General features: G+C 41.7%; 1 protein-coding gene across 1 annotated transcript in view; it reads right to left on the bottom strand.

Moving 5' to 3' along the window:
• Positions 1–484: 484 nt before the first annotated feature.
• Positions 485–25875, bottom strand: part of LOC112048458 (TATA-binding protein-associated factor 172) — a 52129-nt gene continuing 26738 nt past the window's right edge. The window contains exons 13-34 of the mRNA XM_052884507.1: positions 25690–25842; positions 25062–25224; positions 24068–24153; positions 22743–22865; positions 21907–22067; positions 20814–20910; positions 19765–19907; positions 18784–19002; positions 18066–18190; positions 17068–17786; positions 16596–16743; positions 15689–15924; positions 14637–14769; positions 13925–14160; positions 13196–13376; positions 12051–12346; positions 11488–11661; positions 9521–9694; positions 8447–8595; positions 7008–7266; positions 6309–6484; positions 485–5592 (exon numbers count right to left, since the gene is read on the bottom strand). Of these exons, the coding sequence (XP_052740467.1) occupies positions 5343–5592; positions 6309–6484; positions 7008–7266; positions 8447–8595; positions 9521–9694; positions 11488–11661; positions 12051–12346; positions 13196–13376; positions 13925–14160; positions 14637–14769; positions 15689–15924; positions 16596–16743; positions 17068–17786; positions 18066–18190; positions 18784–19002; positions 19765–19907; positions 20814–20910; positions 21907–22067; positions 22743–22865; positions 24068–24153; positions 25062–25224; positions 25690–25842 (4401 nt within the window). The 3' untranslated portion in view covers positions 485–5342. The remainder of the gene's footprint in view (positions 5593–6308; positions 6485–7007; positions 7267–8446; positions 8596–9520; positions 9695–11487; positions 11662–12050; positions 12347–13195; positions 13377–13924; positions 14161–14636; positions 14770–15688; positions 15925–16595; positions 16744–17067; positions 17787–18065; positions 18191–18783; positions 19003–19764; positions 19908–20813; positions 20911–21906; positions 22068–22742; positions 22866–24067; positions 24154–25061; positions 25225–25689; positions 25843–25875) is intronic.

Raw genomic sequence — 25875 nt, 5'->3', positions numbered from 1 at the left:
TATTTAATAATATTAATTGTTTGGCTAATAAAAGTACACTGAAATCGCTCGCCAAATTTATAAAATCATTGAAACAAATAAAAAACTTATATTATAAGTATTATGCTCAGTTATTCCAATATTTCCACTATGATTTTGAGAATTTACTTCAATTTCTTTAATTTGGCGGGCGATTTCAGTCTCTACTTTCATTAGCCAAACTCTAGTGCCTATTTAAAATTAATTGTCTAATTAGGAAATGCGTAGAGAAGAAGCGCACATAAGTCAAACTGAAGATTGACCGGGTTCGCTAGTAGTTTAACAAAAAAATCTGGGTAGGTATATTAATATCAACAGGCTCTTTACTCTATGAGCAACACAATAATGTTGTTAAATTCAAACAACTTCTTTACTTAACTTCTTTATTACATTAAAATACAGGTATACAAAACATACATATCATAAGATTTAAATCTATGTATTACATAATAATCAATGAAAACAACCTAAATTATGAAGCTATTGATAAAAAAAACAAACAAACTTATAGATTACCACTAAATATGTAATCGAACAAACAAACCCATTAATTACGTAGACAAAAGATGAAAACAGTTTTAATTTAAAAATAATTTCAAGTAAAAGAGTTAGTGATGCAATACAATTTGTTCGTATACTTATACTGAGCCATTGTTAGTTTTAATAAGAGTACAGATTTTAGTCATACTTAATTGAGCGGGCAGTTAAAAAATATATGACATAAATAAAATATAAAAACATCAAAATATATATACCTACAGTCTATACGTCATAATATTTATTGAAATAAACCACAAACGAAATCATTCAGATATTTTTGCGTGAGCATTGATGAGTCTTACTCCAAACGCATCATGTGACTGAAAAAATCCAAATAAAGAAAAAAAAAACATAATACATATCAACACGTTACATTTAGCGCCTAAAACTACGAAAATGACTAAGCAATATGACTTCAACTTAACATTCTAAACTTTAATATAAGCAATCATTAAAATTGGGATAAAAGAAATTTTCTTAGTTTTTCTTTTAAAAATTCTGTCGCATTCTCTACTGAAGAAATAACTGTAGTGTACTATTTTATTAAAACAATCAATTGTGTAAATAAAATAAATACCTTAAACTTCTTTATCCTTATTTAAAATAATTGTTTCAGATAAACGCAGGTAAAAGATGTTTCAAGTTAAAAATAAAATGTTTTTAATGTATTTTGTAAATCATTTTTAACATTATATGCTATCTTTTTTATATTTTAAATAATATTCGCAAGTATTTTAAAAATATATTAATTAATAGTATAGTTATATAGTAATAGGAATACTTTCTAAGTTGAACTACATTTTTTTAGAATTGAATGAATGTAATTTTCTATTTAAATTTTAGTGTTTTAGGAGGCTATCTTTTTAATTTCTAGTTAAAAGTATTTTAGCTAGAAATTTAACAAATACAAACAAGCGCATTGTTTTAATTTAACTTATAATGGTGGTTCAACTTACAATTATACTTTAACCGCCTAATAATAAACATGGATAAGGATTTCTTTAAGGTAAAGTGAACTTTAAAGGGTAGTGATAAGATTCACTTTACTCAGAAAAAATCGAGATTTAAATTTTAATATGGGGTGAATGTGATTCAAGTAAGGGTGCATTCAGATTAACCATCATTTGCTGCACGTCAACTTCATTAATTAATATGTAGTAAACATTATGTACGCACGTATAAATAATATAAACAACCCACAAATTAATTGAATCCTTTTCTAATGGCGAATTTAATTTTATGATTCATAAAGCGTTATTATAAGATTCAGTATCAGTACCACAGTGTATAATATGCATTTTACAATATAAATAGTATATAGAATGAAGATTATTATCCAAACACTAATTGACTTGTAATGAAAGGCGTTAGAATTATTGTGTTACTTAAAATTAGGAATAAAAAATAAGGAATTATCTATGTATTATATTATTTTTTAAAGGAAATCTTTCCGTCGCTCCATCACAGTGTAAGCCTCTACAGATTTAACAATCTTATTTACAAAATATTTTGTATGAAGTCTTACAGTGCATCAAAATGTCACAGTATATGCGAGATACAATCATTAGCTCCAAATTTCATTTGATTTTTATTTTTTGAGACCTTCTGACACAGGTATTTACTTAAAAGGAGCTCTCAGTCCTATTATTTAATGTAATGTGTAAAATGAATAAATTTCATTTTCATTTAAAAAAAATAATTCCAAAAAATTTAGCAAATTACGCAATGGGCGTAGAAAAAGAATAATTATTACTGTATCGATAGATTGTACCAGACGCATTCTGTGCCACAGAGTATTTTAGTTTTTACATATAGTATTTTACAATTGTTTATGTTCACTATGCGTTACAAAGCTTTTCTTGAAAATTGTAAGCCTAGAAAGTTTCAAGCATAAACATATATTTATGACAAAGTGAAACATCGAACCAAGATGTCATTGCCCTTAAAGCTATAAAAGCTACCGAGATGCTTACAAAGACTCAACTTAAAATTAATAACTTAAAAAACTGGCAATAAGCTGCAGCCTATGGACAATATCTAGAATATTAAAAGCATTAAAAAAAATCTAGTTTAAAAATCTCAGTGGTTTAGAAATTGTGATGTAATTTGCACAATGAAATCTATGTACAGTGCCACAAACTTATCTGACCCGGTCAATGACATTAGAAGAAAAAAGAGGTAGATAGGTTACATAAACCACATTCAATGTTTACAACTGGCACACAAAAAATGTTTCAGCGGCGTTGTCAACGGCTCGACGACAGGCAGCGACTGAGCTCAGGTTTGCAACCTATCTACCTCTTTTTTCGTCTAACATCATCGGACCCAGTGGCCAAAACTGGACCTAGCGCAAAGAGTAATAGGAACTCACGTCGCAGCGGTCGTGAAAATAACAAAAAGTGCGACAAAAGTGACATCTTCACTGGGCCAGACAAGCTCAGACTAATTACACAAGGACCTGCCTCGTTAGACGTTACTTTTTTGTCAAAGTACATTATCAACCATCAAATCCGATTATAAAAACTGTCTCTACAGAATCTACAGAATCAATGTTTCATAATCGTTCGTCGGATAAAGAGCTCCGTTAACACGTTCATTGTCAAGCCAAAATCTTGGAATTACATAAATGGCCGATTTTCTATGTTGATTGATATTCACCACGCGATGTCGCTTTACCGGGCACAGCGTAAAAGGCCGCTTCACACGACATCGCGTGGTGTGGCAATGAACGTGTTAAAATACCTGGTTGTGTAGTTGAATTGTGTAACAAACAGTCAACAACTTCTAGTTTAGTTTAAATACCGAATCTAAGCTAGTTTTCTTCAAAAATGACAGACAATTATGTTCGTGAAATTGGGTGCGATACTAGTCCATATGTAATTAGGCTGAGCAGATAAGTTTGTGATACTATACATACCTATTTAATACATAACTAGGCATGATAAAAGTAGTTTTGGCCTATCAAATAGCGTCAAACGTCAAATAACCAAATAACACTTAAACAAACAGTCCTGTGACCGGATAATTTGTTTTCTTATTGTTTGGTCTATGTTAACAATTCACACTTCTTGAGATTAATTTATATTGAAATCTATAGTTATATCAAATTTTCTTATTCTTATTATACTACTAATAATACATAAGAATAACTAATAATTTATAAAAGTACAGTGGTTTTAGTCGCTTTTTCTAAAAAATAATCTATAAAAGTAAGTAATCTATAAGTCGCTAGAGAGATTTGGATAGTATGTCTTTATTTTATTATTTACAAGTTAGCCCTTGATTACAATCTCACCCGATGGTAAGTGATGATGCAGTCTAAGATGGAAGCGGGCTAACTTGTTAGGAGGAGGATGAAAATCCACACACCTTTCGACTTCCACTCGACGTCTGAATTGTATTTGCCGGTAGGGTCGTAACTAGCCACGGCCGAAGACTCCCACTAACCAGACCTGGACCAATTAGGAAAACCTCAATCGGCCTCAAGGACCTCACGGAGGCCGTCAAACTCTAAATGAGGCAACGTTTGGGGCACTTTGAGATACGCGTAGAGAAAATATTACACTTTTATTACAGTATTATTAGTTATCCTCATGTTTCTAAGGTTTACAATTAGTTACTACATTAACTTCGCCTCACTGGCCATTTTACTATGCCCTAAAAATTTAAACAACTACTAAACATGTCACTTCACTTTGACATAGCAGGGATGACGAACCTTTGGCATTATGATATGAAATAAATAAGGCATTAAATTAGTTTTTTAATAATTTTTGCAGCTTATATTTAGATAGAATGAATAATATAAATATGTAGTTTGTACTAAAAACATTATATATATATAGAAAGGTTGGTCATCTCTGTTCAAATTGAATTTAACGTAAATGTAGAATGAAATAATAATCATCTAGTACTCACATTTATATGGAGTCAAGTTATATATTAATTTATGTTATTCAAATGAACTTTAATTTCTTTTTCGTAAATTTTCTCAATTATGAATAAATTGGTATAACAACTAGTTTCACATGGGTGTAGAAGAAAAAGAACTAAAATAGTAACAAAAAGTATTACAGATACAGTCTCTATAGTACATGATTTTGCTAAGTTATTGATTCGCTTATTGTATATAGTAAAGAGCGTAGCTTTGGTAATGACTAAGTTTTTTATTACCTGAGAATTTTCTGAATTCTTTATGTGTGTGAAGTCTGCCAATCCGCACTGGGCCAGCGTGGCGGACTATTAGCCTAACCGCTCTCATTTTGAGAGGAGACTCGTGCTCAACAGTGTGCCGAATATGGGTTGTTGATAATGATGATGTTTTTCATACTCTTTAACATTCCACAGGTTGTGAAGTTTGGTCATGACTTACAAGTACTTGACTGATACTTTTGTGATGAACAAAAATGCTATCTCAAACTAATATTAGTATCCCAGAGAACAAAAGGTTGCTTATGACTGACTTAGCTGATGCAGCTGGGAAGCCTTCATTTTCTTATTCAGGTTATTAACAAAAGTGCTCATGTCATATTCTTCTTTATACAGTTTGTCATCCCAGGGGTCTGGGAGGTTGTTCATGATGACTGATGTTGCTGCTTTAAGCCTTAATTTTCTTAAGGTTCTGAATAAAAATGTTGCTTATGCCTGACTTGACTGACGCTGCAGGGATGATTTCGTCGTCATTCTCTCGAGGTTCTTGACAAAATATACCTAACCATATCAGGTTCTTATTACAGTGGCGGGAAAGGTTACTCAAGACTTCCTTGTGATGCTCCTGAGGAAGTTCAAGCCTTCATTTTCTTGAGACTCTTGACAAAAGTGCTCATGTCGTATTCTTCTTCATACTGTTTGTCATCCCATAGATCTGGAAGGTTGTTGATGACCGACTTGGGCGGCTGCTGTTGGGAGCTGCTGGTGGAGGGGCCCGGTGAAGTCTGGAACAGGTCCAGCAGCTGGTCGGTGCCCATGGTCTCCATGGCCGCATTCTCGCTGCTGATAACCGTGTTCGCGGTCATCAGTTTGAATTTTTGTAACCTAGAAAAGGCAACACATAAGTTTTTACTAACTAACAATATATACAGATCATACTATTGACTAAAGGGTAAATACGGACTAAGGGTAATACCACAGAAGTTTTCTCATTCAATATATCTCCCTTTTCAATTAAAAAAAATATGAATCTAGTTACTTTTCTTATTTCCTTTAGAAGCATAGTTATCATTAAAACATGAACTTCTACAGCGTGTCATTTTTTTTATTAAATAATGAAATCATTACTTTATCAAAAAAGTTTGCTACAACGTTTTACGAAAGGAGATAGTCAATTGACCATGGTACAAGAGTGGACCTGAAATGTCAGGTCCACTCTTGTACCCCGTATCATTAAAATTTAAAAATCCAAGGATTTTATCAAAATTTAATTTAAATTTAACTAAATAAAATTAAGTTTTTGAGTATACCAACATGGCGCCCTTAAAGCAACTATGACATGACAATTGACAGCAAACGTCAAATCGACTACTGCATTGAAAACGTCACCAATCCGACATTTTAACCCATATTAGTGTTGCATTTCTATTGCTGGTTGTCGGTTGACTGATTCTGAGCTCCATATAATTTTGGACTTTTTTATTTAATCTTTAATTTATCCCCCGGGGACAAGCAAAGATCTTTGACCAATACAGCCCGAGTTTTTCATTGACCATAGATTCGGTTGAAGACCATCACTATGTAGCTGACGATGAGCTCACCCCATGATCTTCTCCTCCAGCGTGTCGCGCGTGATGAGGCGATAGACATTGACAACGCGCTTCTGCCCGATGCGGTGCGCGCGGTCCATGGCCTGCAGGTCCTTCATGGGGTTCCAGTCGTGCTCCACGAAGATCACCGTGTCCGCGCCTGTCAGGTTCAGCCCCAGCCCGCCCACCTGGAAACGATTATCATTAATATCTAAATATATACAACTCAAAGTGATCTATCAACACACAGCCCAAACCACTGAACGGATCGGATCGGGCTGAAACTTTGCATGCACAAAGCTACTATAAAGTACGCACCTCTAAAAAAGGATTTTAATAAATTCCACCCTTATGGGGATAAAATAGGGGATGAAAGTTTGTATGGAAAGTCCTTTAGAGTTAACAATTTTTAAAATTTGTTAGTAAATCATTAAAAAAATACGAAATATAATGTGATTTAAGAATTTTTAAAATTAGACCCCTAAAGTGATGAAATAGGGGTTGAAAGTTTACATTGATTTTTACTAGTTACCTACACGTCCGCTAGTTAATGAATAAAAGTCTGTCTGTGCTTATGGGTATTTATATGAAACCAAAACACAAACTAGCAATCTTTGGAATGGCTGAATCGAATATATGATGACGCAACTGTACAATCCAGAACCTCAACGACTATTAAATGATGATGGATGAAAATAAAAGTTCACTCACAGCAGTAGTGAGCAGGAGCACATCAATGGACACGTCGGTGTTGAACCGCGTCACGATGGAGTGGCGCTGGTGCGGCGGCACGCTGCCGTCGAGCCGCAGGTAGCTGACCGACGGCAGGTGCTTCTGCAGCAGGTCCTTCTCCACGATGTCCAGCATCTTCTTGAGCTGGCAGAAGATCAGCGCGCGGTGCTGCGAGACCACGGCCACGGCGTCGCCGGCGGGCGGGGAGGTGCCAATTCCGCAGTCCAGTAGCAGTTGTCTATATAACAAATGATTATTTTTATTCTCTACAAGCTAACCCTCCATCTCACCTGATGGTAAGTGATGTTGCAATCTAAGATGGAAGTGGGTCCTAAGATGGAACTTGTTAACAGGATGAAAATCCACACCCCTTTCGGTTTCTACATAACATCATACCGGAACGCTAAATTGCTTGGCGAAGCCCCCCCACTTTCCAGATCTGGACTAATTAAGAAACCTCAATCGACCAAGCTGGTGATCGAACCCAGGAACTCCGTCTTGTAAATCCACCACGCATACCACTGCGCCACGGAGGACGTCAAAATCAGGATGATGATCATAATACTCGTAATTAGGATGCTTGTGTCATGATTCATGAGTGCATATGCCCAGTTTTGCTGTGTGGTAAAGCGAATGAAATTGCTCTATCGTTGATTGTGTTGAGCAGCTCTCATCTGATTTACTAAAACGCGCGGTAATATGCGGATAAAGGTTGTAATTTATAGCCACGCAATAAAATAATGTCTTTTAAGTTTTACTGTTCAATGATATTTTAATGTGTTATTCTTTGTAAGTTGTTTTATAGTAATTAACAAGAGAAAAAGCGACAAGCCGTAGTGAGAATTTTAGTACCATAATGGTTACCTTAATCGGTGCTGTGTGTGCTGTGCTGTATGGATCAGAATGTTGGGCGGTGAAAGGGACAGATAGTAAACGAATGCATGTGAACGAAATGCGTATGTTGAGCTGTATGTGGGGTGTGACAAAAATAGATAAAATAAGGAATGAGTATACAAGAGGATGTCTGAAGGTGGCGCCAGTGACAGAAAAATAGAGGAGTAGAAGATTAGCTTGGTAACATGTAATGAGTAGAGAGGAAAGTCATATTACTAGAAAAATGTTGAATGTACAAGTGGAAGGACATAAGAGGAGAGGAAGGCCAAAGAAACGATGGTTGGAGTGTGTGAAAGAGGACATGTGTGTAAAAGCAGTGGATGATGAGTTGACGAGTAATAGAGACGAATGGAAAAGATTCACATATTTTTCCGACCCCACTTAAGTGGGATAAGGGTAAGGAGATGATGAAAGGTTACCTTAACCCTGCGTCCAGGTACACATGTCCTGGGGCATCTTATCATCTGCAGTTTAGCCCTGCCTGCAATTGATTCCTAAAAATAGTGAACAAAGTGCAGGCTCACTTAAGCGCAGGCAGCTTGGCGCCGTGCTCGATGTCGTCCAGCGAGGAGTTGTGCGCGGCGAGCTGCTTGGCGACGCGCGCCGCCTCCGGGTGCTCGGCCACCAGCACCAGCTTGGGGTGGTTGCACACGTTTTGCAAGTAGTGGAGAGCCTGATAACAGCGACATAAGATTCGATTAAACAATCTTCACCTATAATAATAATAATCTTGACGGCCGCGTGGCGCAGTGGGTAGTGACCCTGCTTTCTGCATCCACGGTCGTGGGTTCGATTCCCACAACTGGAAAATATTTGTGTGATGAGCATGGGTGTTTTCCAGTGTATGTATGTATTTATACATTATATAAGTATTTATATGTAGTATATAAATGTATATGAATATTATAATATCAACTATCTTAGTACCCATAACACAAGCTACTCTGTATGCTTATTTTAGGGCTAGATAGTGATGTGTATTGTTTAAGTATATTTATTTATTTATTTATTATCTTTATCTAAATAAGTATTCATCAAAAAAGTTCACAATAATGAACTTCTAACTATACAAATCATGACCACGTGAAAAGGTGTTAAAAATACTGAATGCATTTCCGCGTTGAACAGCCAGGCTGATCCTTTGCGCGAAAAATGAGCCAGCTCTTCTGTCACCATACGAGGCAACTAGCCGCGGTGAAATGATTCGGAGAAATGTTTTTCATCAAATTAATCTAAAGGACATGTCCCAATTTTGTATGGAGGCTGGGCCTTTATACTGAGTGTCAACTAAGCAGAAAAAATATTTTTAACTTAAAATAACATAAAATATAGGGCTTAAAACCCAAAATAAAAAAAAATTTAAACCCGCCTTATGCGGGTACCAAAAATTATAAAAAAATATTTTCTCAACAGCAATTTGTCGCTTCTATCCGTAAAAATACAATCGACCTGCTAATAAATTATAAATAATGAAGGCCCATTTTGGGACATGCCCTTCAATATCTTAGGGCATAATTTTTAATGTTTTTAATTGTGAACAAAGTGCAGTTAATAAATGGTCATGTTCATCAAGCTCCAAGGGTAGGGGTGGCGGTTACCTGGAACACGTGCGTGCGCGACGACTCGATGTCCTGCGGCATGTGCTCGCGCGAGAAGTGCTCGTAGAGGCGGCGCTGCAGCGGGCTCAGCTCGCAGTAGTAGTCCTGCGTGATCTTGGGCGGCAGCTCCCGCAGCACGTCCTCCTTCACGCGCCGCAGCAGGAACGGCAGCACCTGCACGACGGGAGTAACATATGGCATCAGCAAGTGGAGCAGCCGCCCGCTAGCTATATACGTTCTAGTGTCGCGACCGAATTGAACAGCTCGTTTTCGCTCACCGGTCGCCTGCGCATGGCTCAATTCGTTCAATGGAATCGGGAGACGCGCCACACAGACGCTAACTTGAGTTTGAAGTAAGCCCACGTCGCTTGAGGGGCCGGAGCGCGGCGTGCCAGGTGTTGTTACTGTCGCCTTGTTTTGATTGTAAATCCGCGAAGGCAACCAGTGCCTAATTTGTGTCGCGGGGATAATTGCGTTGTTTGTTGAAGTTAACGCGAAGCGCACGCCGGTTAACCGAAATTTACTCTCGTAAGGGGTTTGAAGCGTAGCGCACGCTCGATCTTCTTGACTTGCGATCATCGCGAATTGAACTATTTTGTTATACGATTGTGACCGCGTATTTTGTGGCGGTTTTTGTAGTGAGTGAGTACCATCGAGCGCACGCGGTTCTTTGTGGCGTTTGGTGTCTTTGGCATATTGTTCCGCCGTGGTTTTGTAACCTAGAGGACACAAGATCTACTCTAACTGACATCACACTATTTCCATACACCTACTATACCTTCTAGGCACCTTCGGCTAGCGACCATCGACGTGGCGTTCGGGTATCCTACTGGGTAAGTCGAGATCAATTTACTTGTTTGTGAATAATCGTAATAATTAATTGAGGCAAGTCGGCACGCTGTGAAACAGGTCCTTGCTTCGACGGAACCCTTAGGCTAGCTATGGACCCCTGGCCGTTTGTGGAGGTCCATCGAAACCCCGCCAGAACAGCGAGCACAGCTGCAGCACGTGGTGGTGAACAGCAGCCCCGGCATCAGGAAGTGGAGCAGCGAGCACGTGGTGCTGAACATCACGCACCTGTCTGTGCAGCGCCTCGCAGGCCAGCGCGCCCGCCTGCAGGTAGTGCGGCGGCGCGCGCGGGTCGCGGGCGGCGAGGATGGGCCGCGAGTAGCGCGCCGTGAACTGGCGCTCGGTGCCCAGCAGCCCCGGCATCAGGAAGTGGAGCAGCGAGCACGTGGTGCTGAACATCACGCACCTGTCTGTGCAGCGCCTCGCAGGCCAGCGCGCCCGCCTGCAGGTGGTGCGGCGGCGCGCGCGGGTCGCGGGCGGCGAGGATGGGCCGCGAGTAGCGCGCCGTGAACTGGCGCTCGGTGCCCAGCAGCCCCGGCATCAGGAAGTGGAGCAGCGAGCACGTGGTGCTGAACATCACGCACCTGTCTGTGCAGCGCCTCGCAGGCCAGCGCGCCCGCCTGCAGGTGGTGCGGCGGCGCGCGCGGGTCGCGGGCGGCGAGGATGGGCCGCGAGTAGCGCGCCGTGAACTGGCGCTCGGTGCCCAGCAGCCCCGGCATCAGGAAGTGGAGCAGCGAGCACGTGGTGCTGAACATCACGCACCTGTCTGTGCAGCGCCTCGCAGGCCAGCGCGCCCGCCTGCAGGTGGTGCGGCGGCGCGCGCGGGTCGCGGGCGGCGAGGATGGGCCGCGAGTAGCGCGCCGTGAACTGGCGCTCGGTGCCCAGCAGCCCCGGCATCAGGAAGTGGAGCAGCGAGCACGTGGTGCTGAACATCACGCACCTGTCTGTGCAGCGCCTCGCAGGCCAGCGCGCCCGCCTGCAGGTGGTGCGGCGGCGCGCGCGGGTCGCGGGCGGCGAGGATGGGCCGCGAGTAGCGCGCCGTGAACTGGCGCTCGGTGCCCAGCAGCCCCGGCATCAGGAAGTGGAGCAGCGAGCACGTGGTGCTGAACATCACGCACCTGTCTGTGCAGCGCCTCGCAGGCCAGCGCGCCCGCCTGCAGGTGGTGCGGCGGCGCGCGCGGGTCACGGGCGGCGAGGATGGGCCGCGAGTAGCGCGCCGTGAACTGGCGCTCGGTGCCCAGCAGCCCCGGCATCAGGAAGTCGAACAGCGACCACAGCTCCAGCACGTTGTTCTGATGGATGTCAATACAAATTATGATAATTTAAATAAGGGTTCGAGGATTTCGAATGACGTAGGTAAACATAGTGCAAAGGGATAGCTGGCTTCACTTCGATGTTACTTCGGTTCGCTCTTATAGTAAGCTGCTTCGAGCGGTCCAAAAACTCGCCGGCTATAAAACAGGGGGTTTCGAGACTTCAGGAAAAGAATCAAACGCCCGCCTTGATTATTCCCACGAAATTGTTGATATCAAATAAAGTAAGTACCTACAAAATTTTGTAAATAAGTCTGAAAGTTAATAACGCTGAGCAGCGGACCTAGTGATCTTATCTTAGTAAAATGTACAAAAGCAGAAATAATTACGGCACATTTAAATTGTATAAATTAGCCTACAACACAAACCTGAATGGGCGTTCCAGAGAGTATCAACCGATGGTTAGCAACGATCTGCTTGATGGCCTTGAAAGCTTTCGTCTTGCCGTTCTTTATGACGTGCCCTTCGTCTAGCACGCAGTAGTTCCACTTGATGCTGCTGAAGAAGTCTATGTCCTTGCGCACGATGTCATATGAGGCAACGACGAGGTTGTAGAAGTGTACGTGGGTGCGGAGTCGCTCTCGCTCGGCGGGCGGGCCCACGTACTGGAGGGGGTTGAGGTATTTGGTCGATATGAATTTGTTTACTTCGAACACCCAATGACCTGCGGAAAGATATGGTAAATGGTTATGTTCCAAAAAACTCAACTCTTTCAGCTGTTATTTTAATACTCTCTTTGTTTTAAAGCCACTTGTAGGCTAAAAAACCAAGCTCTTGAGTCTAAATCTATTTCAGAATCTTCTCTAATATAAGACTAGCTTTTTAAAAAGTCTTTTTTAAAAAGTTTTTTAGGGTTTTATTGTGAAGAAATTTTGTACACACATTTAATAGGGATGAGAATGCATGGTTAGCTGTGTGACTTCATTTTAAAACAATAAGGTGAATAACCAAGATGGCAGACATTACGAGTATTCTTAATACACTCCTACAATATGGGTATCACATGAAAGGGCTTGCTGAGTATAACTCGAAAAATACTGTAACGTCACTCAATATTCAATATTGAGACTTTCTAAATATTGTGAACTAAGTTTTTTATGCACTCCTACAATATGGGTATCGAATGAAAGGGCTTGCTGAGAGTAACTTGAAAATAATCAAAGTGACCTCACTCTAATTCAAATATGGCGGCCTTCTAAATAATGGGACCAAATATTTTTATGTTTATCTTCAAGCCCCTTCATTCGATACCCATACTGGGTATCGAATGAAAGGGCTAGCTGGGAGTAACTCGAAAATTCAAGTGACGTCTCTCTAAATACTATATGGCGGCCTTCTAAATATTACGGACTAAGTTTTTTATATTAATTGATTATGAAACACGGCTAAAACTCACGTGATATTAGGTCGTAGTATGTAGAGAATATGGTTAAATTCTAAAATTTAAAGTTTTTTATGATGTCTAACGAATGAACTGTGTGAATGAATGAACGCCTTGTGCAGCTGCACTCACCAGTGAGCGTCGGCGGACACACAACCAGCGACGGCATGGAGGGCTCGCGGCGCAGCTTGCGCTCGTAGTGGGAGCCGGCGACCACCACGATGGACTGCAGCGTCTTGCCCAGCCCCATGTCGTCGCATAATACGCCATGCAGCTTGTACTCGTTCAAGAAGCGTAACCAGTTCACACCCGCCTGTAGGTGAAAACAATCCCATATTTGTTAAAGCGATGCTCCATTAGTGCGTTGCGTTCCGTTGCGACGTCGCAGCGTCGACGCTGCATCGTTTTTCATATGTTTCATACTATCCGACACCCCACGAAGACACCTGCGTAATTCCCGTTCCCGTGACAATGCGTAGATAAAATTTGGCTACGACAATCACAAATAACGTGGCATTATAGTGGTAAAATATTTTTCAAATCGGTTTAGTAAATCCAGAGATTACCCTTATAGCACCACAAACTTTACCTCTTCATAATATTAGTATAGAAGTACAGATGACACACATTGAAGCATTTCGCTGTCGCAGCGACGTTTCAATGGAGCTTCGGACAGAGTTTCACTTGTTTCGACCCGTTCTTGAGACTAACTGGATGCGCGCATTGTCCTATTGCACTGCAAAGTTGTCGCAAAACAGGTGTGGCATCACGCGACAACGCAACACACAAATAAGGCACCCCTTACACTTTCTTAACTTACTGTAATGAATAAAATTAATTTCAGTATCAATTTAAACTCACCTGTTGGTAGCTCCTCAATTCGGCAGACACAGGGACGGGTATCTTATAGTCTTTGATGGACTTGGGGTTGAAGAGCTGTTCTAGGAAATGTTTATCCCTCGCCTTCCGCTCGCGCATGTCCTGCGAGAGGCCGGCCGGCTCGGGCACGGCGCCGTCCAGCGGCATCAGCTGGATGAGCGTGGCGAAGCAGCGCGTCGACATCATGCGCACCGACTCGTTGTGGTCGCTCATGCGCCCTGATTACACCAGGTTTAGTTATTAGACTATATCAGCCCATTGTCCTGTCCAGCATCATATTTTGGACCATTCCCCACTTGTGAGGATTGGTTCTATTCGGAAGGATTTATAAGGTTTTATAATATTTTTTGAATACACATATTTCGAACGCTCATTCGAATTCAATGTTGTTTACATTAAATATGAATAGGGTCAACCACCTTATGGTCAAAATTTCTTATAGAAAGTTTGGCTGGTGGGAGGCTTCGGCCGTGGCTAGTTACCACCCTACCGACAAAGACGTACCGCCAAGCGATTTAGCATTCGGTACGATGTCGTGTAGAAACCGAAAGGAGTGTGGATTTTCATCCTCCTCATAACAAGTTAGCCCGCTTCCATCTTAGACTGCATCATCACTTACCATCAGGTGAGATTGTAGTTAAGGGCTAACTTGTAAAGAATAAAAAAAAAAGAAAAACAAAGTGTCCAGCCATACCTAGCAAAGGCACGACGAGCAGCACGATGTAGGGCACGAGTTGCAGCTGCAGCGCATCCACCATCCGCGCCAGCGACTCTGCCGCGCCGCAGCGCACGCGGTCGTTGCTTATCTCCGACAGCGCTTCGATCAACTGCAGACACGAATTACATTCACATGAGCTCAACAGCGCTTTACATTCACCCAAATTCAACAGCATTTTACATTCACATGAGTTGAACAGCGCTTTACATTCACATGAACTCAACAGCGCTTTACATTGACATGAACTCAGCAGCGCTTTACATTCACATTAATTCGACAGTGCTTTACATTCACACGAGTTCAACAGCACTTTACATTCACACGAGTTCAACAGCGCTTTACATTCACACGAGCTCAAAAACGCTTTACATTCACACGAATTTAACAACACTTTACATTCACATGAACTCAACAGCGCTTTACATTTACATGAGTTCAACAGCACTTTACATTCAACTAAATTCAACAGCACTTTACATTCACACGAGTTCAACAGCACTTTATATTCACATTAATTCAACAGTGCTTTACATTCACACGAGTTCAACAGCGCTTTACATTCACACAAGTTCAACAGCATTTTACATTCACATGAGTTCAACAGCGCATTTCATTCACATGAACTCAACAGCATTTTACATTCATATGAGTTCAACAGCGCTTTACATTCACATGAACTCAACAGCGCTTTACATTCACATGAGTTCAACAGCACCTTACATTCACTTAAATTCAACAGCACTTTACATTCACACGAGTTCAACAGCGCTTTACATTCACACAAGTTCAACAGCATTTTACATTCACATGAGTTCAACAGCGCATTACATTCACCTAAATTCAACAGCACTTTACATTCACACGAGTACAACAGCACTTTACATTCACATGAGTTCAACAGCGCTTTACATTCACACGAGTTCAACAGCACTTTACATTCACACGAGTTCAAGAGCGCTTCGATCAACTGCCAACACGAATTACATTCATTTGCAGATATTCCACAATCCGTAATAGTATGCACTTACCTCATGAACCAAAGTGTCCATAACCGGATGCGGGTCCCTCGCCGCCAGCGCAGCGAGCCCGCGCGCCGCCATGTGCCTCAGCGCGGTGTACTTGGCTCTGGTGAGCGCCGCGCACGCGCTGATTCCACCCAGCAGCGTCGCCCACAGACCCTTGCCCACGGACGATGCCACTGCTTCCACCACTTGCAACCGGGATATTAACTCCTCAGCTGCTTCCTCTTCTAGAGATTCCAATTCTACGGATAAATAAAAAAATACTCATTTTTAACCGAATTCAAAAAAAGGAGGAGTATCTCAATTCGAGGCGTATGTTTTTAAATTTTTTTTTATAATTCCAGCTCCATGGATAATGGGGCCGAACTTAACGACGAAGTCACTGATTCTGTTGGACTATTCATACACAAGTCCCAGCAAGGGCTTTTCGCATAGTTGGAGGAGAAAGGGTTGGCAATGTTTTTAATTGCTGTTAAGTTATTACTAGATCATGTATAAATTTTCAAAAATAAAAATTCAATAAATTCTTGAATTCCAAAAAATTTAACAATTAATCTATACTTAAAGAGGTAGGTTAAGTTTGCGAGTTAATCTCTGGATCTACGATTACTAAACCTATTTGTAAATTATTTTACCAATATAAAACTATATTTTCACCAAGTTACATAAGCTATTTTATTCCAACGGCAATGAAAAGGCGGGTGTAATTAATTATCTGTTAATAAATATATAATAGATTACATATTTTTGCCACTAAAGCATGTACTGAACACGCAAAGTATCCAAAAATAATTTGGAAAAAAAAAAGAATCGACGGATTCAATGATAGTGCAGCCTCAGCGAGCCAGTAAAATCAAAAATTAACTAATATACAAAATATACTTGTTTATTATGTAATAAAAAATGTACTAACCATTGTCAGTCATTACTTTCTCGAAAGGTTGAGTGATAAACTCCCACATCTTTGTCAATTTCTCCGGCAGTTGGTCTCCAAAATACTCTGTCAGACTCGTCAACGCCATCGTAGCGCCTCTTCTTTGGATCCTAAGCAACTTACGAGCCTGTGCATAAAGTAAACGATATTAAATTTAAAAAAAAAATTATGATTTGATGAATTTTAAAAACAAAACAAAACAATAAAAATGATTTTTATAAAATGTAAGTAATTGATACATGTTTTACAAGATGTACTCATACTAAAATTTTTGGTTATGGTTCTGATGCTGCATTTGCTGCATTAACATTAAAAAGGTATTATTTGCTCTTGCGTTACATATTGTCTCATCCTATAAAATGAGTATAATATGTCATTGGTTATTCCAATGCTTTTAGAATTTTTTCTAATTCTAATTTAAAAAAGTTGTGATGATGCAATACTCGCTCACCTCGTCCTCGTGCGGGAACAGTTCGACGCTGAGCTCGTGCTGCTGCTGCTGCGAGTGCGCCGGCGGCCGGCCTCGGCGCGGCACCACCCGCTCCGCGCTGCGGTGTTGCTCGCGCAGAGTTGTGATGATGCAATACTCGCTCACCTCGTCCTCGTGCGGGAACAGTTCGACGCTGAGCTCGTGCTGCTGCTGCTGCGAGTGCGCCGGCGGCCGGCCTCGGCGCGGCACCACCCGCTCCGCGCTGCGGTGTTGCTCGCGCAGAGTTGTGATGATGCAATACTCGCTCACCTCGTCCTCGTGCGGGAACAGTTCGACGCTGAGCTCGTGCTGCTGCTGCTGCGAGTGCGCCGGCGGCCGGCCTCGGCGCGGCACCACCCGCTCCGCGCTGCGGTGTTGCTCGCGCAGAGTTGTGATGATGCAATACTCGCTCACCTCGTCCTCGTGCGGGAACAGTTCGACGCTGAGCTCGTGCTGCTGCTGCTGCGAGTGCGCCGGCGGCCGGCCTCGGCGCGGCACCACCCGCTCCGCGCTGCGGTGTTGCTCGCGCAGAGTTGTGATGATGCAATACTCGCTCACCTCGTCCTCGTGCGGGAACAGTTCGACGCTGAGCTCGTGCTGCTGCTGCTGCGAGTGCGCCGGCGGCCGGCCTCGGCGCGGCACCACCCGCTCCGCGCTGCGGTGTTGCTCGCGCAGGGTTATGATGCCGTCGAATTTATCCACTGGGGAATTTATTATTATGGACATTAAGGAAATTTAGTCTGTGATGTAACTCATCCGGAGAAAGTACAGTTTTTGCTACCGTCAAGCAGCGTTCGCGTTGCTGGGTTCCGGTCTAAAGGCGATCAATCTGAATATAATTCTTATGCCCTGTGACTCTTCTCCAAATTCACGTCCATGTAACTAAGAAATCGTGTTTCAAGAATGTCCAGTAGCTAATGATGGGTAGACGCTCATGGTGATGAACAACTAACAAGTAAGTAAGATCATCTAGCACTCACGGGTGGGTCCATGACTAGAAAGTGTCTCCGCCTTGCTCTCGGCGCCGCTGTCGCCGCTGCCGGAGTCGCCGTTGGCGTCCTGCGCGTTCTCTAGCGATATACGCGGCGTGTACTCGGGGTCGCATCTGGTATAAAACACACGTAATCTTAATCTATGTTTATATTTTGGAAATCCTTCTAATGGAATTGATAGTAACGTGATTCTCAACAGAGGTATCTTGGGTTGGATTTCCAACTGGGTCTTTTATCTATATGTACTTACAATAAATCTGTAGAGAGGTCAATACTGTACATGTAATATATTTCCACAATAACTATTAGGGAGTGATTAGTGATCGATACTGATGCCAAAAATGCAGTCAGTAAAATTTGTGTCTGTCTGTATGTTCGTTATAGAACTTTCCGCTAGTAAAAACTACTCGACTGATTTTAACGAAACTTGGAACAATTATTCTTCATTCTCCAATCAATAGGAGCAGAGCAGTGAAGGGAAATCTTTAGAAAACTGGAGAAGTTACTCCATTTTTACTACTGTAAGGGCTGGATTAAAGAGGTCTAAGGGCGGACGAAGTCGCGGGCGTCCGCTACTTTATAAATTGGCTGAGGTCTGATCTGGTGGAAGGCTTCAGCCTTTGCTTAGTTGTCCGCTAATGCATAATATGACTAAGTTTTCATTCTTGAAATTTTAAATAGCATTTTAAAACTGCCTCTGACTTACCTAAGAAAGGCCTTCAGGTTGACCAGCACTTTGTTGTTAGGGCCCGACTGCCTGTCAACTAGTTGAGCCAGTAAAGCCGCCAACGTGCGCGCTGATGCCCGCTGCAACTCCTCGGAGGCCTCCTTCTTGATGCTCTCCATGAGCGGCCGCACTACCGGGTTGAGCCGTTCAGGAAGTGCGGCCAGTTGCGCCACCGCACTGCTTAAAGCTGCTTGCACGCTATATTAAAAAAAATATTACTTAAAAAAAAAAACATTCGCGTACAGAACGCAGGTTCGGTGTAAGAAGACAACTCATGTTGTTTGTATTTGTGACTGGCGTTGTTCAACACACAAGTAAATGTTTGGACAGACTGTAGACGGAGAGCGATGGTGGCGACATGACAGTGACGCAGCCTTTCGTGTTACAATAAGCCGGCCAAGAGCGAAGCGGACTCACGCATGAAGGTTCCGTACCAATTACCATTATTTATAAAAACGGCAAGAAATCAAGTTTGTTAAAATATTTAATTTTTACTGTTTTTCAGTATTTGTTCTCTAGCATCAACAAAAATACATCATTATCAATCACGGTCTCAGACCAATTATCCTCTATAAGACCGATATAGGATATAGGTTATCCATCTTGTCAAAATTATTTGATCATGATCAAACGTGTTCATGCAAACTGCGTCTATAGAATCGATGGTTTTTTTTTTTATTCTTGACAAGTTAGCTCTTGACTACAATATCACCTAATGGTAAGTTATGATGCAGTCTAAGATGGAAGCGGGCTAACTTGTTAGGAGGAGGATGAAAATCCTCACCCCTTTCGGTTTCTACACGGCATCGTACCGGAACGCTAAATCGCTTGGCGGTACGTCTTTGCCGGTAGGGTGGTAACTAGCCACGGCCGAAGCCTCCCACCAGCCATATCTTAGTAATAGGGTGAAACCTCAAGGGTACGAATCCCCTATATGTGATATGTTCCCGAAGTACGTACGAGATGTTGAGCGTGGCCTGCTCGAGCGTGCAGTTGGCGACGGCGGAGTGAAGCGCGGCGCGCCGCTCCTCCAGCGACGGCGCCGCGCGCTTCGCCTTCATAGCGGCCACCAGCGGCTGCGTCGCGGCCGTCATCGCTGACACCTGGGTTTGTTAATGTGTTTATTACTAGCGGACAACGCTGACAAGGAAAACTCATAGGCAAAATTGGAATACGACATTAAAAAGGAATGCATGATATGTAAAATGTATGTATGTATTATGTATGATAGCTTAAGAAAGCCCTGAATAGAAGTTAAGTAGAACTAGCAATAAAACTTGGCGCGATATGTAAAAGAGTAGCTTAAGAAAGCCCTGCCTCCCTAGCCAAGTGGCACGTCAATTCTCTTTCTACGGTCGCTAACGCTTCGAAAATTAGAAAAATGTATAGGAAGGACTGATCTTGATTACGTGATCTGTCGATAGCAAATGTCATTCCCATACATCTTTCTAGTTCTCGAAGCGTTAGCGACCGTAGAAAGAGAATTGACGTGCCACTTGGCTAAGGGGGCTGAATAGAGGTTGGCATACAGATTCGCACAGACTTTTTTCCGTTTAATCGCTTTTATATGTGACGCTTGGTAATCTCTGGCTCTTCTAACTTCACTCTTATATACCCCCACAATGTTAAATTTTCACAAACTGAAATTTAAAAACATATAATTTGACCCTGGCCATACTGGTGTGATAATAAATATCCACACATCCTAACTTTTGCATAATGTTTCGGATTTAATAATTATAGAAGACTCGCGGACGCTCTCGACTCCGCTAGCGTGTATTTCAGTTTTTTCAATCCCGCGTGAATTATGGTATTTTCCCGGATGAAAAGTAGCCTATGTGTTAATCCTGAGTAAAATCTATTTCCATTTCAAATTTCGCCCAAATCGCTTCAGTAGCCGCAGCACAAAGGAGGAACAAACATACACACACAAACTTTCGCCTTTATAATATTAATGTGATAATGTGATAATAAATTCATAGCCATCACCATAATGTAAGTGTATATACCTGCTCCAGCCTCACAATGTTGTTAAACTCCTCGCTATCAACTGGCAGCTTGTAATGCTTCATCATGGCTAACAGATCGCGTGCTTCCTGCAGTATCCTATAATAACAAATTAGTATTAATTGAAAGTTCCCAGAAATCGAATAATAAATCTATCTTTTTTACAGTCAAATGCTTGTCTATTTACCATTATAACAAAAGCCGTACAGATTCAAATAGACAAACTATGTTTATGACGCAGTGTACGGAACTCGCCAGCTCAACGCGAACTCCGCCACACTTAACGATACTAGAAGGCCTAGCCATCGGCGCAGACTACCTCGGACGGATGGTGCAAGTGTGTGCAAGCGGTATACGTCAGCCGATGGACGTCCACTGCTGGACATTAGGCTTCTTGCATGGACTTCCAAACACAACAGTCTCAAGCCGCCAGCATCCAGCGGCTTCCTGTAATTCACTGATGTCTTCGGTCCACCTAGTGGGGGGTCGACCGACACTGCGATTTTCGTTGTGGGTCGCCATTCCAATACCTTGGGACCCCAATGTCCATCAGCTCTTGGAACTATTTGCCCATTGCAACTTCAGCTTTGCGACTCGCTGAGCTATGTCAATGACTTTGGTTGGTCTGCGGATTATAAGCATACTAGCGGACGCCCGCGACTTCGTCGTGGAATTGTTTTTCACAAATCCCTCGGGAACCATGGATTTTTCCGGGGTAAAAAGTAGCCTTTGTGTTAATCCATGCTATAATATATCTCAATACCAAATTTCAGCTAATTCGGTTAAGTAGTCGAGGCGTGAAAGAGTAACAAACATTCATATCATTAAAATCATCAGTTTTCGCAAATCTCGGAAAACCACGAATTTTTTCGGGATAAAAATTAGCCTATATGTTAATTCAGAGTAAAATCCATTTCCGTTCTAAATTTAAGCCAAATCGCTTCAGCAGTAGCGGCGTTAAAGAGTAACAAACATCCAAACATACATACATCCAAACATCCATACAAACTTTCGCGTTTATAATATTAGTAGGATAGCGTATCTATATAAAGTAAAGTAGCTTTTAGTTAGGTGTGAACGAAGACATCAACTCACCTATTGCAGTTGAGAGCGACCTCGTCGTAATAAAGAGACTGGTTGAGCGACGTGTGCAAGGTCGTGATGAGTAGGGGAGGCACCATTTTAGCCAATTCACTTGGTTGCTCGTCTTTCTTCTCTTCCGTATGTTTACTATCCGATTCTTGTTGTATTTTATTCTGTAATTAAGTATCCATATGTGAAATCCCTTTTGATGTATTTTTAATTTTGGTGTCATTAGCTTTCAAAGTAATATAAAATAATAAAAAATAAAAAGCCTTTATTCTATTATCGTCATATTCATTCATCATATTAGCCATTTTTAAAGGCCTGCCATGCTGATTAGAGCAGCATGCGTCAGTCAGGGTTTTTCATTTATCGCTACACGCCTTCAGGCCCGCGCGGAAGGTGAAGTGAAGAAGTGTAACGAATGAACTTGCCAAGCTATAAATACTGCAAATTGAAAGAAGTAATTTCCATTTGACATCGCAACACTTTAAAGACCTATCAAACAATACCTCATAAAAAACGGTTAAAAAAGAATTCGTCCCCACTTTGTAGAGAAGATACCGTAAAAACATTTTAAATGTACAAAATCGCGCTAAATCATAGCTTTCTAGTAGTGATAGTAAAATATGTCGAAACTGTTATGGTTCCTCGTTTGACTATGGAACCCTAAAAATTTAAAACTTTAGATTGCAAGATTTAGCAATCCAAGCCAACTGAAAGGTGGTTGGATAGCCTACTTTGGTTGTTTTACATTTGGCAACAATTTCTGGTATCTTTAGGAGAAGCAGCTCTTCAACTCCCTTTGAATTTCAATCAATCATGTCACTGTACTAAACCCATCATACATCAGTGACTATGCATGGTGGGTAGAGGCCGTACTGCACGGTGTGGCGCGCCCACGACGAGATCACGAGGCTCGCCACCAGCCTCTGCAGCGCGCTGCCCGACCGCAAGTATACCACCATAACCTGCACACAACATCATGTGGAAACATGGTATTGGAACCAGAATTTTTTTTCATTTACAAGTTAGTCCTTGTCTACAATCTCACCTGATGGTAAGTGATGATGCAATCTAAGATGGAAGCGGGTTAACTTGTTAGGAGGAGGACATCATACCGGAACGCAAAATCGCTTGGCAGTACGTCTTTGCCGGTAGGGTGGTAACTAGCCACAGTCGAAGCCTCTTACCAGCCAGACCTCGGCCAATTTAGAAAACCTCAATTGGTCCAGCCGGAGATTGAACCCAGGACCTCCGTCTTGTAAATCTACCGCGTATACCACTGCGCCACATGGCCCTCAAAAGTTAAAACGACGAGTATTAAATAAAGCTCGCTACATACGCAACAGGCCTACCACACATTCAACCATCAGGTTTAGACGTACCGCCAAGCGATTTAGCGTTCCGGTACGATGCCGTGTAGAAACCGAAAGGGGTGTGGATTTTCATCCTCCTCCTAACTAGTTAGTCCGCTTCCATCTTAGACTGCATCATCACTTACCATTAGGTGAGATTGTAGTCAAGGGCTAACTTGTAAAGAATAAAAAAAAAAGGTTTTTATTTGGGTATTATTTCGAACAGAATAGGACAGATAAGTTTTGGAAAAGATACTGTTACATTCATTTTGTAAAGCTATGTAAGAATTGGACCTCTATCGGGACTGCTCCTGACTCCTGAGAAATAAATATGGACATGTCCCAAAATACAAACAAATTAAACATAGACAATACAGTAAAAGTGTTCAAAACAGTCAATAAAAACACCTGGAAATCGTAGACAAAGAAGTATTAATCAAAAAAATCCCTTAATTGCTTTAAAACGCCATAAACGAACGCTACTACGCGAAGATCACTGACAAACTATCAGGGTGTCAGTTACAAGCATGCTGCCATGATAAAAAATCTTAATTAATGTTGTTAGCTAATGAAAGAAAATACATTTTATTTAATTAATAAAAAAAAATGCAGGTTCCAAAAATTTTTTTATTTTGGGTTTTAAGCCCTATATTTTATGTTCTTTTAAGAAAAAAAATATTTGTTCTGCTTAGTTAACACTCGGAATAAAGGCCCAGCCTACATACAAAATTGGGACATGTCCTTTGACAATGTTTCAAAACATTGACCAACAAAGTATTGAACATTATAAAACAAAAAAGGCGGAAAAAATATACCTTAATGTAACAGTCAATAGGACTCTCGTCTTCAGCTTTATATTCTATGCCGGGTGCCGGCTGGACTAGATAACACGATAGATAACCTGCAACAATTGCAAACTTTACAGTACTGTATTTAATATTTTCTTCAGAATATCTTAAAAATATCTCATTCCTCCAGTCACTAAACACTTCAGCTTTATAGAAACCATTCACTAGAGACCATAAACTATTAAAAAATAATCTATAACGGTGTTTTTCAAGTGTTGCCGCGAAGCTAAATTAGTGGCGATTGGGGACATGATTTCTGATATTATGCTGAGGAAAATATACAAAAAAAAGTTTTATACTTCGACGGTCGAGGGTCTGGACCCTTGAAACCTTCCAAACCATCGAAGTGCTTACTCTAATAACAAATAAATAAGGTAAGTAAGGACAATAGACAAATAAATAAGGTAAGTAAGAAAAAAACGAAAAATTCCCTTAATTCTTATTCTTAATATATTAGGTATACAGAACACATTACATCTCTCAGATGTCCTTCCAGGACAATACCCTGTGAAGTGTGGTATAAATATAACCTAGAAAATAGAACCAGCGCAGCATAAATCTACATGACCTTTTAAAAATAGATCATGCAGCGCTAATTTTCAACTGGAACCGCAGTCCATATGTCTCGCTATTGCAGGATCCAGGAGGATATCTACATAGTCTACATAGTCTAGATGTACAATCAGCGACCAAAAAACGTGCCCACTCAATGAGTGCCAAACACAACTTCTTGGCACTCAATTGAAGTAGTCGCATTTGCAAATTCAACCTTAAGCTCAATCCTTAAGGTTGAATTTGCTCTGAATTTGGGATTTTATTGGATATTGGACTATATTTAAAGGCCTTTAGGTATAATTTTATTTACCAATAATTCAAAACCTGTCAAGGCAAAAACGGCCAGGTTTTATTAATTTACAGGATTGTGAGTCATTTTATTATAAGAGGTCCATGTCTCGCTCACCTAATATTTCTGCGGCGAGACACCTCGCGCGCGTGACGGCGGCGTCCCTGAGCGCGGCGGGCTGCGACTCGCTGCCGCCCAAATACCACTTCTGACCGGGCCGCGGCTCGCCCTCAACGCCCGCTTCCGCACTCGCGCCCGCTCCCGCGCGATTGCGCCGCTCCTGACGCACACAAACATAGTCAATACATATACGACTATACACCGTGTCCTTGGCTGCGTCTATAAGCCACCGCGACATTTATGTGTCAGATACAAGGAATCGCTTAGTTATATTAAAAATGAGCTCAAGCAAATTCACACGCTAGCCAAAAAAGAAACTAAAATTGATGAAAAAATTTAAACATCCTTTTTCATTCTGTTTCGTAAGTATGAAGTTAATGAACTTTGACCTAGTTTCAGAAATTCAGTTGTTTAATACCTACTAAATTCGATACACAAGTCGGCGGCACTGTCTTTAAGGTCTTTTGCGGTTTTCACGCAGCATTATAAATCCTTTAACATCGGCAATTGTTAGTCGCACTAGGTATGCCTCGAGCGGCAGGCGCGCGGGCTGCATGGCGAGACACAGCCACAGCGCTAGCATGGGGCACGCCGCCACCAGAATGTGTATCGTTGCTGAGTGTACCTTCTGCTCGGTCGGCGGCGGGTTGAGCAGCAGCGACGCCTCGAGCGGCAGGCGCGCGGGCTGCATGGCGAGACACAGCCACAGCGCCAGCATGGGGCACGCCGCCACCAGGATGGTGCCGAGCGGCGCGTGCCGCAAGAGGTTCTGCCACACCTGGAACGGTGAATAAGATAGGTATATAAAATA

Source organism: Bicyclus anynana, chromosome 11 (assembly GCF_947172395.1).
Source record: "Bicyclus anynana chromosome 11, ilBicAnyn1.1, whole genome shotgun sequence".
Classification (NCBI taxonomy): domain Eukaryota; kingdom Metazoa; phylum Arthropoda; class Insecta; order Lepidoptera; family Nymphalidae; genus Bicyclus; species Bicyclus anynana.
The sequence above is the reverse complement of the archived record's forward strand: the minus strand, read 5'-3'. Positions and strand labels throughout refer to the sequence as shown.